The sequence below is a fragment of the Vanacampus margaritifer genome, chromosome 5, assembly GCF_051991255.1.
Source record: "Vanacampus margaritifer isolate UIUO_Vmar chromosome 5, RoL_Vmar_1.0, whole genome shotgun sequence".
In the NCBI taxonomy this organism is placed as follows: Eukaryota; Metazoa; Chordata; class Actinopteri; order Syngnathiformes; family Syngnathidae; genus Vanacampus; species Vanacampus margaritifer.
Genome location: NC_135436.1, coordinates 21,482,754 through 21,495,739, shown reverse-complemented (window position 1 = coordinate 21,495,739; position 12,986 = coordinate 21,482,754). Strand labels below are relative to the sequence as shown.

At 39.2% G+C, this 12,986-nt stretch overlaps 2 protein-coding genes across 12 annotated transcripts in view; both read left to right on the top strand.

The window, feature by feature from the left end:
- The window catches only part of LOC144051954 (uncharacterized), a 114,698-nt gene that overhangs the window by 22,414 nt on the left and 79,298 nt on the right, over nucleotides 1-12,986 (top strand). The window lies entirely within an intron of this gene.
- On the top strand, nucleotides 377-11,014 carry LOC144052257 (uncharacterized). Its single transcript, XM_077566181.1, has 17 exons — nucleotides 377-1,575; nucleotides 1,655-1,817; nucleotides 1,983-2,175; nucleotides 2,267-2,359; nucleotides 3,312-3,365; nucleotides 3,498-3,575; nucleotides 4,199-4,252; nucleotides 4,407-4,496; nucleotides 5,129-5,182; nucleotides 5,337-5,426; nucleotides 6,055-6,108; nucleotides 6,256-6,342; nucleotides 6,595-6,703; nucleotides 6,945-8,351; nucleotides 8,886-9,041; nucleotides 9,157-9,210; nucleotides 9,564-11,014. Exons 1-17 carry the CDS (start codon nucleotides 1,470-1,472, stop codon nucleotides 9,824-9,826), a joined length of 3,105 nt encoding a protein of 1,034 aa, XP_077422307.1. The 5' UTR covers nucleotides 377-1,469; the 3' UTR covers nucleotides 9,827-11,014.

Below are 12,986 nucleotides of genomic sequence, written 5' to 3'. Positions count from 1 at the left end.
CCGAGCATCAGCCCAGCCGGAGTAACTATTCATGGGGCAGAGGGGAATGTGCAAAAGTGTGTTTGTGTGTGTGTGTGTGTGTGTGTGTGTGTGTGTGTGTGTGTGTGTGTGTGTGTGTGTGTGTGTGTGTGTGTGTGCGTTTGTTAATGTGGTTTAGACCGACAAATGATCTGACATTTGACCTGGGAAAAGTTGACACTTGTGTTTAGAGCGACACAGGCAGTGTCGGCCTAATTCAAGACTTGTTTTTTAATTTTTTAGGGTCTATAAAAACGTTTTTTTCTGTAAAAAGAGAAAAATATGGGCCTACTACTCAGCTAGGACAATAATTATGCATGAATTCATTTCTAAATATCTTATAAATATGACTTTTTGATCTGTCAGTGTAATCCCCTCGTCTGAGATTTTGTGTGTGTGTGTGACATCCTACTGGCCGTTTTTTGTTATTGCACTTTCACACACACACACAAAAGTACACACAAAGGGGGCGGTGGCATGACGTGTAATGTGGGCGTGAGGTACACTGGATCTCCCGCGAAAGCGTCATGCGTCAACGTGGGATGCAGACAAACACAACGCAGAACTGCACAGTAAGTAACAAGCATATATTCATTGTAAATAAACCCAATTTAATGAGAACACGGTTATTTTTGTTGCGGTGAGGTAATTTCATCAAGGCAGTGCAACTTTTTACGCTGTTTTAGAAAGGTTTCATGATAGAAAATGAAAACTTTTTAATTCGTTTACGTAGATGCCTCGTTCGGTTGTTGCTGGTTATTCAGATATCTAATTTAAACACGTACGTGACGGTTGCTCCACCATAATAATTATCTCATATTAGGACAGGCGGTTGGGACTAAGGATGGATGGATTCATTTTGTCTACGAAGCGGATATTTTGCCGTGTTTTAAAAGTTCACGTAGCGTTAGTTTGCCGTGAACCGCGCGAGAACTATACAAGTTTGAATTCTGTGTCGGCAAAATAGCGCTAGCAGGAGAGTTGCCGGTAGCCTCTCAGTACTATATTTTGCTGTGAAACGCGAGAGAACTACAAGTACTAATTCTGCGCCGGCAAAATAGCGCCAGCAGAAGAGTTGCCGGTCTCGCCTTTAACAGCTATCTTGCCGTGAGTCGCGCAAGAACTACAAGTAGGCCTACGAATTCTGCGCCGGCAAAAAACCGCTAGCAGGAAAATGTCCACTGCCTTTTCTCTAACGTTTGTATTTATCTTTGGCCATCTGTTACTTAATTAATGAGCGAGCTTGAGCATTTTCACGTATTGACAATTCCGAGGTGACGTCATCTCTCATTGAAAAGCATTAGACTTTGGATCGTTGTAGTTTGATTTGTGAGGATTATTTTGATTTTAAAATATGAGATGTTTATATTATTGTTTATAACAATCATTTAATTTTTTGAATATTTACTTTTTCTTTGGGTACAGAGGCTCTTGATTTAAAAAAGAAAAACATGCCAAGGCAAAGGTGTTTGAATCCAAAAAAAGAAGCAATGCTTTATATCGATACCGGAAGAGACAAACATGGACTTGATGTGAAATACATCAGTAAATTCAAAGGTAAGATACATCTAACAATAACAGTTAACTAAAAAGTGAATCTTCCACCTGACTTCATTATTATTTTTGTCATTACTAGGGAGAGGGGTCTTTGCTTGTGCTTCTTTTGAAAAAGGAAACTTCCTGCTAGAATATCATGGTGCACTTCTAAGCAAACAAGAATGTGAGAGGAGACAGAGATTGTACCATGACAAAATGAAAGCATTCATGTTTGAGTTTCACTTTGACGGAAGAACTTGCTGGTGCGTATTAAGTCCATGCTCCATTTAATTAGTCCATATTAAAAGTCCATAATTTGTTTAGACTCATTAGCTTTGAGTCAAAACCCGAATGGGATCTTAAATCAAGAAAATCAACACTACCGAGTTCTAACTATATAATATTAATAATTGGTTTTCTATTTGAAGTGTTGATGCAGCAACAGAGGATGGGTCACTAGGAAGACTGGTCAATGATGACCACATCAACCCAAATGCCACAATGAAGTATTTAAATGTGCAAGGAAAGCCCCATCTGTGTTTATTTGCGACACGGGACATTGACCCAGGAGAGGAGATTACATATAATTATGGTGACTCTGACTGGCCATGGAGAAGCAAGGTAATCATATCAGAATGTGATGAGTGGTTAGTGATCTGAAAATCTGTATTGACTGAATTAAACTCATGATGTTTGTCAATTTAAACCTCAGGAATCTGGCCAACAAAACACATCCACATCCAAGCTCACCGTGGAGGAAACTACATCTACAGCGCCCACAGATGCTCTGAAATCTTTTCAAGAGGTAAATCATGTACACTATTTTAGTGCTCTTTTACAGTCCATACGCTATGTACAGGTTAGGGTTGTCACAATACTAAAATTTCAAACTCAATATCGATACCCAGGAAAATACTTGATGCTTAATACCTTTCAATACCATACCAAAAGATATACTAATCCTAAAATAACAAAAATAATTAAGACAATCATTTTTTCACATGCAAATAAATAATTTAAACAAATGAAAGAATACGCCATATTAAAAAATGCCACTTTATTCTACGAATGACTGTCTGAGCCTGTCGTATCACTGGTCTTAATTTTCTTTGCGGTTGGAAGTTTTTTTTTGTTTTGTTTTTTAAAGACAAGCATGTCAATGTGCTCCTGTGCCCTTCTTGGCTTGCAAATGAGCCCTGAATTTACTAAAAATGAGGCACAACTTGAAGCAGCAATGCACGAGCACACTAAGCTAACCATGAGGCCGCGGCTAATGGCTAATAATAAAACAACAGTCACTTACTGAGCATAAGTCTAACCGCGGTAGCCAGCTAACGGCTAATAACAAAACAACAAGGCATCTGGCTTTTTCTTGTCCACCAAAACTGGCACGTTTAGCCCTCCTGCCACCACACTGGTCATACTAAGCAGCTGTAAAACATAGCTGAACAAGCAAGGTTGCAGTGTGGGCTCTCCTGGGTGCGGGAGCCTGTCTTCCGAGGCAGCGATGCTAGTGGAGTGTGCACGGCTGACGCTGCAGGAACGCTACCATGTATCGATAGTATTGATACCATTACAAAGAGATATTGTATCCGGATACGACGTGTTTGAAAAGTATTGATACTTTTGACAACCCTATTAAAAGTACACAACGTGAATGGATTTTAACGCCATCTTTAACTCTTAAAAAACAGACAAAGTTTACCACTCATACATACATGTCTGTGTTAAATGTTTCCTTCCTGTCTCTTTTGCAGCATTCTGACGCAGAGAAGTCTGCCCAAACCTCCAGAGTTGAACACATTGAACAGGTACATGTAGTTGTTCAATAGATTTCAACGCCATCTGGCAGTTAAAAACTGTATGCATATTTCTGCACTTTCAGTGAATTTGTAATCAAACATCATTTCTGTGTGTATTGTCTCTGTATTTTTCTCTTTCAGTGCATGATGGAGACAAGGCACTCCTCAATGAGTTTGAGCCAGAATGACCTGAGTCCACCGCACAATAGTTCTCAAAAGGTAAATTACTTTATCACTAATGAGTGTCATTTAGCATCCAACTACAGTAATTGTTTGCAGTGCTCTATCAAGTTACCAGTAATATTTTGGTGTACAGAGAAACTTATTGAAGGCTTGATAATATTTTGAATGGACCGAGTGTATGTGTGCGTGTGTTATCACCCAGATTTATTGTGTATTGGACTGACACATTTCGTGATAGTATTTTCAAGTTTTAAGTCACAACCTCATCCATAGGTTTGAATGTGTGTGTGTGTGTTGTGTCCAAGTATGGCATAGACTGACACTGGCATACACTGACTTTCGCCGAGAAAGCATTTCCTGTAGAAGTTGTCGCACTCACCTACTTGTGTGTGTGTGTGTTCACATAATCTCATGGTTTAGAGGGACATTTAACCTCATTGTATCTTTAAGTCTTACAGTCACCCAATATCACCTTTCTGTGGAGTTGAATCACTATACATACAGTATATAAATATACTTGGTAGGCTATTGTTTAAATGACCTAACATAAACTCTGTGTTTCTTGATCCTGCATCACTCTGAATCAGCAACGTAATGTAAAGCGTTGTCTCAATGAAGGTATGTCTATGTTTAATGTTTCCTTCCTGTCTCTTTTGCAGCATTCTGACGCAGAGAGGTCAGCCCAACCCTCAGAGGTTGAAGATATTGAACAGGTACATGTGGTTGTTAAATGGATATCAATGCCATCTGGCAATTAAAAACTGTCAAAGTTTACCGCTCATGCATATTTCTGGAACTTGAAACAAATTTGTAATCAAACAGTCTGATGGCACCTGTGTGTATTGTCTTTTTATTTTTCTCTTTCAGTGCATGATGGAGACAAGGCACTCCTCAATGAGTTTGAGCCAGAGTGACCTGAGTCCAGTACGTCGTGAGCCACTCAACAATTCTCAAAAGGTAAATTACTTTATCACTAATGAGTGTCATTTAGCATCCAACTACAGTAATTGTTTGCAGTGCTCTATCAAGTTACCAGTAATATTTTGGTGTACAGAGAAACTTATTGAAGGCTTGATAATATTCTGAATAGACCGAGTGTGTGTGTGTGTGTGTGTGTTATCACCTAGATTTATTGTGTATTGGACTGACACATTTCATGATAGTATTTTCAAGTTTTAAGTGACAACCTCATCCATAGGTTTGAATGTGTGTGTGTGTGTTGTGTCCAAGTATGGCATAGACTGACACTGGCATACACTGACTTTCGCCGAGAAAGCATTTGCTGTAGAAGTTGTCGCACTCACCTACTTGTGTGTGTGTGTGTTCACATAATCTCATGGTTTAGAGGGACATTTAACCTCATTGTATCTTTAAGTCTTATAGTCACCCAATGTCACCTTTCTGTGGAGTTGAATCACTATACCTGTACATACAGTATATAAATATACTTGGTAGGCTGTTGTTTAAATGACCTAACATAAACTCTGTGTTTCTTGATCCTGCATCACTCTGAATCAGCAACGTAATGTAAAGCGTTGTCTCAATGAAGGTATGTCTATGTTTAATGTTCCTTCCTGTCTCTTTTGCAGCATTCTGATGCAGAGAGGTCAACCCAACCCTCAGAGGTTGAAGATATTGAACAGGTACATGTGGTTGTTAAATGGATATCAATGCCATCTGGCAATTAAAAACCGACAAAGTTTACCGCTCATGCATATTTCTGCAACTTGAAACAAATTTGTAATCAAACAGTCTGATGGCACCTGTGTGTATTGTCTTTTTATTTTTCTCTTTCAGTGTATGATGGAGACAAGGCACTCTTCAATGAGTTTGAGCCAGAGTGACCTGAGTCCAGTACGTCGTGAGCCACTCAACAATTCTCAAAAGGTAAATTACTTCATCATTAATGAGTGTCATTTAGCATCCAACTACAGTAATTGTTTGCAGTGCTCTATCAAGTTACCAGTAATATTTTGTTGTACAGAGAAACTTTTTGAAGGCTTGATAATATTTTGAATAGACCGAGTGTTTGTGTGTGTTATCACCTAGATTTATTGTGTATTGGACTGACACATTTCGTGATAGTATTTTCAAGTTTTAAGTCACAACCTCATCCATAGGTTTGAATGTGTGTGTGTGTGTGTGTTGTGACCAAGTATGGCATAGACTGACACTGGCATACACTGACTTTCGCCGAGAAAGCATTTGCTGTAGAAGTTGTCGCACTCACCTACTTGTGTGTGTGTGTGTGTTCACATAATCTCATGGTTTAGAGGGACATTTAACCTCATTGTATCTTTAAGTCTTACAGTCACCCAATGTCACCTTTCTGTGGAGTTGAATCACTATACATACAGTATATCAATATAATTGGTAGGCTGTTGTTTTTGAAATTACCTAACATAAACTCAATGTTTCTTGATCCTGCATCACTCTGAATCAGCAATGTGATGTAAAGCGTTGTCTTTATGAAGGTATGTCTATGTTTAATGTTTCCTTCCTGTCTCTTTTGCAGCATACCGACACAGAGAGGTCCACCCAACCATTAGAGGTTGAAGGTATTGAACAGGTATATATGGTTGTTAAATAAATTTCAACGCCATCTGGCAATTAAAAACTGTCAAAGTCATGCATATTTCTGCAACTTCAGTGAATTTGTAGTAATTAAACAGTCTGATTACTCCTGTGTGTATTTTCTCTGTATTTTTTTTTTCAGTGCATGATGGAGACAAGTGACTCCACGTTGACCTTGTGCCAGGGTGACCTTAGTCCAGCACTTGAGCCTCAGACCAGTTCTCAAAAGGTAAATTACTTCTTCTTTAATGAGTGTAATTAAAAGTACAATTACAGTTAACGGTCAACAATTGTTTCCTGTGCATGTCAAGTCATCAGCAATATTTTTGTGCTCTGAGAAACTTCATTGGATGCTTGATAATTGAAGTCAGAGTTTGTACATATTTGTTCATCTAAGTTTTTTTTCTGCTAGCAATCCCATATGCTTATTAAATATTTTGCTAACACTTTTTAAATAAATACCCCCCCCCCCCCCCCCCAGGACTGTTGGAAACACCTTCTTGAGGTCTCAACACTGTCACCCTTTGACAAGTGTGTTCTATGCTTGGGACATATATCTTCTTTTACATGGACTGGATACAGATGCAAAGGTAAACCATATATTGATAGCATTGCTTTGAGTCCAAATTTAGACGATACAGCCAGAAACCAAACAAATGATGCCATTGGCCACCGAACAGTTGTCTGCATTGTGGATTACTGGCAACTCTTCTTACACAATATAAAATACAGCACTGATTGGTACAGAGAAGAAAATTGTTTAAAGAAGTTATGTTGAAACTGTAACTGGCACTGTTTGTTTGACCCAACATTTTCTAACTCTGTTCACAGCATGTTCAAGAGTCTGGCATCTGTCCTGCTACAGACGAAAGAAAGCAGAGGATGAAATATTAGACTCGGATGAGGAGCAGAACTCTGGAAGCAAATATGTCCCTGATTCAGATGAGGATTCAGATTCAAGCATGACTTTGGTGCCTCATCAGTCTAAAGTACGACAGAAGGAAGGAATACCAGCCTTACCCACTAACAACTCTAACAGTTTGGACACACATTTTCCAAATGACGCTGGCACATCAAAATGTTTGCTCACAGATGTCATTGCTGGCGAAACGTCAGATTCAGAAATTTCTAGCAAAGACTCATCAAATAAGCATGTGAAGAACAAAGATAAAAAATCTCTAGAACATCTCAATTTGACCAATAGAAATGACTGTTTTGTTTGTGGTAAGCCACAAAGCAGACTGACTCGCCACCTGAAAGTACACATGTCTCACCCAGAAGTTTCATATGCATTTTACCTCCCTGGTCACTCTCAGGAGCGCAAGACTTTGTTTGAAAAAATGCGAAACAGAGGAAACTTTCATCATAACATTGCCATACTCCAAGGTGAAAATGGACAATTAAAAGTGAAAAGGGTGCTAAAATCTACTGCAGTGGCTGGAAACTTTGTGCATTGTATGCACTGCCAGGGCTTATACGCACGCAAAGAACTGTGGAGACATGTCCGAAGATGTTCGTTAAGGCCAGAAAATCGCAATCTGGATAAACAAGCTGGAAGTGCCAGAGTTCTGTGTTTTGCTACAGCCCAAGATACCGTATTCAGTCAACACTTCTCGAGTGGAATGTGGAAGCTTCTTAGCACAATGAAGACGGATGACATTGGCCTTGCTGTACGAAATGACCTATCTATTGTTCATTTGGCCCAGTCCCTGTACAATAAACATGGTCAAGATCCCACAAAGTACAAACATATTCGACAAAAGCTCCGAGAAGTGGGACGACTGCTGGTATGTCTGCGAGCAAACTACTCTGTACACAGCCTGGAGGAAGCCATAAAGCCCTCAAACTCTCAAACAGTTGTTCAAGCAGTGAAGCAAGTTGCTGGATTTGACGAAGAAAGCCTCTCCTACCATACACCAAGCCTGGCTTTGAAATTGGGGCACACACTAAACAAAATCTGCGACATCATTCATTGTCGTGCACTAATGGCAGAAGATGCAGCACTGATGAAGGCAACTGAAACATTTAGGAAACTATATACCTCCAAGTGGTGTGAGTTGATTTCCAACAAAGCTCTGAGCACATTGAGCAGTGCCAAGTATAATAAGCCAACAACACTGCCCTTTACAGAGGATATCCAGGTACTTCACCAGTACCTTCAGAAGACTGCTGACAGTGCTTTTAGTAGCTTGATGGAGGAAGCAACACCGAAAAACTATGCTGAAATTGAAATTGAAGGTGAGTGTTCAGAATGTCAGATGATCATGTTTAGTAGGGGTGGGAAAATATGGGTACCTCAAGATTTGATTCACTTCCGATGCATCATTAGTACATTTGTATTTTTAAAACAATTGCAGAACTCAAGGAAGAGCAAAGATTTATATTTCATACTGACTTTTATTAAAGTGGCAAGGCAACCTGGTTTACAATAGTGTGTCAACACACATTTCAAAAAGTGCCAATGGCAGCGTTTGCTGTAACAAATGTTTAACTTCTCCCAGTGCAATATGCAGAAGACAACAGTGGCTTTTTATTTTTATGTAAACTTTAAAAATCTATTTTTAGTATCGGTAACTCTGAATCGAAGCAGAATCTTTTTAATACGACGATTGATGCATGAAAAAAAAACAATTATCGTTCTCACCCCTACTACTAGATGTGGCATCCTTTCCATCTTGCATCTGTTACAGCTGTACTTCTGGCCAATTCTAAAACTTGATGCCTTGGGGTCTGATGCCTCACTGATCTTTTATTATGACTATCTTTTTCTAGGTAACTTATCATTCAGTGAGAATGAAAATAATGAAGGCAGTGACTCAGAGGGCAGCGGCACAGAGGTCGGAGGACCACTTTGTGAAGATGGCAAAGACCTGGATCCAGCCTCAGACTCTATGATCCTTGAGCAGGAACAGAACTCTGGTGGCCAAGGTAGGTTCTCTGTCTACTTTACAAATTTTCTCTCAGCAGACGGGGCAACAAAGGCCGCCCGGTATCAGTATTTGTTGATGAGACAATTTTCACACGTCGTTTTTGTTTTTACCAGATAAGCTGTCACATGTGACGTCTACAGTAGGAGACACAGTCCCTTCAACTGGCGGTAAGACAAGCTTTAGGATCTTTGGATTATGTTATGAAAATATGCAATGATGTAAGGCCTCCTGAGCAATGAAATGAGCTAAAAAAAAACATAAAATAAAGTCACGTAACTGCTTAAGACTAGATGCAGTCGGTAATGGTCTTTTCTTTTGCCATCCTGCAGCCACACAATAGCCTGCATTAGGCCATAAATAATGGCTGTGGAGAGTACTATCTACTTCCTGTTTTTGTGTTGCAGCCACTGTAATTGACAAATAATCTGTGACATTAGTTAGACTTACCTTCTGATTGTTCAAGTATCTGTAAATATATATATATATATATATATGTATTTTTTGTTTTGTTTACTTACAGTCCTCTCAGGAAAAGACGATGCTGATCAAGAAAGTGAGGCAAGGAGACAGCCAAAGAAAATGTGGAGCAAAGCCGAGGTCGCTGCAGTGATGCGACATTTTGGAAGCCACATAAAAAAAGGAAAACTTGCCTCCAAAGTTGAATGCAGCCAGTGTAAGCGGGCAGAGGACCCTGTGCTGTCACAACGGACTGTACAGAATATTAGAGACTTTGTGAGAAACCGAATAACCACAGCCAAAAGGCAGGCCCAGAAGAGACGGTAAACCTATTTGCTGGTATCTCACTGAGCAACGAATGCTTGCGAACATAGAGAATTTGGAGTTTTTGTCGGGATTCATAAAAGGTTGCAGAAATGTTCAGTTTTCACTTGTCAGTTTTTCCTGTCGCAAAGTTTTTTTTTAACATGTTCAGACAGTTTTTCACTTTTTGCAAGCATCTTCTGAAACCTTTTATGAACCGTGACAAAAAAAAAACAAATTTGCTATTTACCCAAGCATTCATCACTCAGTGAGATACCAGCATGAGAGTTTCATTTAAAACTAAATTCAGGGAACTTTTTATTTATGTATTTAATTATATTTTCACTTAATGCTTCAGACACTAAGAACTCCCTGCACTTTTTCTCTTAGAAATTAAAACAAAAATCTTAAGGGAGATCTGAAGTATATGCCACAAAGGAGGTGGGACTTACGACTTCTGTAGGTCACACACACGCTGTTTCTGGTTACTGTTGCAACATAAGGGTGGAAGTGCGAGTATGGGGCACGGCCTATATGGCGCTACAATAACTGGTATCAGCGTAGGTGTGTGACTTACGGAAGTTGCAAGTCCCGCTTTCCCCGTGGCATATACCCCATTTACTTGCCTAATTTTCAATTGACCTTAACACAAGCTAATGACCCTGGCAGCACCCAGCACTTTTTGTTAGCAAATAGACCAATTTGTTTTAAAACTTAATGTTTAAAATTAAACTAAAAGCCTTTAACAAATTTGAAAGTTATAAACATGCTTAATAGCATTTCAACATTTAAAAAAATATTAATTTTGACCCCATTTTTTTCTTTTGCTACAAATGAATATCAGCTCCAAATGTGGTTATTGGCCTCTTTGACTACAAATAATCAGTATGGTGTCGGCACTGTCTATCACTACTACTATAAACTCTATATTGGAATATTAAACTACAAGGCTCTGAATTTTCAGTAGGATAAAAATGGCACACCAACACGTAGTGCGTAGTGGCTCGGAACACCTTGATTAGAAAGGACTTTGTAGAAAACAGTGTACAGTGTCTAGACCAGTCATACTTGTTAATAAAACATCTGTGTTTACTTTAATTTAGATTGCGTTTGTATGTTTTTACGTTTGTGATATTACAGCTTGGTAAGTGTGGGGTTGCTAATTTCTGAGGTTTAAAGGAGCCTGTGTCATTAAATAGACACTTTCCTACATTCTTTGTGCAGTTGCGTCTTAATTTGTGTGGCTGCAAATGTGAGGTAATTGTCTTTTTAAAGTCTCAATAATGTTGATGCTCATTACTGTCGTATTTTTTGTATTAGTCATGAAGAAACACTTACAGGGGTGAATTCATCATCCATCTATATCCAATTGCTCTCTTTTGGTTCTGTTCACCTAATGCATAGTGGTGTCAGGTGGTGTATTTATGTTAATTTTGGGTGGTGGGGGGCGTGACTACCTTGTCCCTTTAAAGTCACCTTAATCCTGTTTTGTCCTTGTAAACCACAATTCAAGTGTCGTCCCAAACCACCATTTTGTCAGGTCTGATATCTCAGGTTGTTAACCTCTTTTCTAAGCTCTGAAGGGTGCTAAATTCTTCTCAATTTTTTTGAAGTGATTTAGCCTTACTCCCATCATTCTAAACCCTTTTAAAAGGTGTGTCAACTTAAATCACCACCGGGCCTGTTTCTGAAATTTGTCAGTCTATACCATATAAACAGGTATGTGTGTGTGTGTGTGTGTGTGTGTGTGTGTGTGTGTGTGTGTGTGTGTGTGTCATTACAACGCCCCATCTGATTTGTGTATTCAGCATTACAGTTCAAATAAGCACAGATCGGTTGTGCCACTTTTCAAGCATTTGATCAAAATGCAATATATCTTAGTTGAGTTAAACATGGCTACGGTCCACCGCCCAAAGAAAATACACTGACAAGCCATATTTCAGTGTCAACTCTACACAGACGATAAAGCACAAGGGAAGAGGCACTGCAATGAAGGTCCCCCCCCCCCCCCCCCCCCGATTTGCCACTGCACTTTGGATTTCTTTGGGGTATTTCCCTGCTGGAGCAGAATGTTTACTGGCACGACTCAAAGCCCATCTCACCAACTGTCTACTGAAAACAAAATATCTGAGATACAAATGTCTTGATTTGTGGAGCGTGACTTCGCATGCCCCGTTCTCATCTTGATTTAAATACGGTAACACCTCTCCCCTCAGTGCCAGCATCTTTTTAGCCTCAGCAACAAACCCTTACCAAGATCGCCTAAATTGGTTTGACATGGAACAATCCTCCACTCTGGCCAATATTGTTCAAGCATGAAACTGCCAGTAAAAACTAATGAAGGCAAGCAGACGTGACCTATGTGTGGGTTTATGCAGACCAATGCTGGCTGGCGGGTTTATGGTTCATGCAAACTGGGCTGTTGTCTCTGATCTCTGTCTTTCCCTGACTTGCTTCCCTCCGCTAACAAGCCATTTCATTTCCTGTTTGGGAAATCTGTTCTTCTTAATATCATCCACACACAATTTGAGTGGGAAAGTGGCAGAGGGAGTAACATTTAGGAACATTTCCAGTACTTGATTTGTATTTTTATTCTATCTCTTTTTCTTTTTTTCTCTCTCTGGAGAGCTCAGCTATTGTTCATTCGGTAATTTTACCGATTTGACATGTCATAATCATTGCTCTCTTTTTTTATTTATTTTTTGTTTTTTTGTATGTGTATGTGCGAGTGTGTGTGTATTCATTAGTTCACCTAAAACTTATTAAAAAATCCCATACCGTTCACCTAAACCGAACACTTCCAGCCAGAGTCGTGAGGCCGTCAGGAGACCCGAGGAAGGACCAATGAAAAGAAAGGAAAGTTCTGTCTCGATGTGTGGGGGTTTTAGTGATGATGACTGATTGTTGTGGAGTGGTCAAAGAAGCAAGTGAAGGTTCACTCGCCGGCTGGTGACTATGTTAAGTTTAATGAACTCATAATTAATTAAACTTAATATATTCAAGTTGGATTAATTTGATTCATTTATAAAACTTTGGACTTAATTCAATCGTGTGGTACCACCTGAAGCACTTTTATTAAGTTGGTTAACAATTCTCTGTGTAATCTTAAATTGGTTCAACAATTCTCTAGTACAAGTAATGAATTTGACTTATTAAGCTTTTCTATATATTCAAAGAAACTACT

What these genes read in the sequence shown, in the direction of transcription:
- LOC144052257 (XM_077566181.1), top strand. Translation starts at nt 1,470, where the DNA reads ATGCCAAGGCAAAGGTGTTTGAATCCAAAAAAAGAAGCAATGCTTTAT. An exon ending in TTTGACGGAAGAACTTGCTG is followed by an intron (nt 1,818 to 1,982) that starts GTGCGTATTAAG and finishes TTCTATTTGAAG; the next exon opens with TGTTGATGCAGCAACAGAGG. An exon ending in GACTGGATACAGATGCAAAG is followed by an intron (nt 6,704 to 6,944) that starts GTAAACCATATA and finishes CTCTGTTCACAG; the next exon opens with CATGTTCAAGAGTCTGGCAT.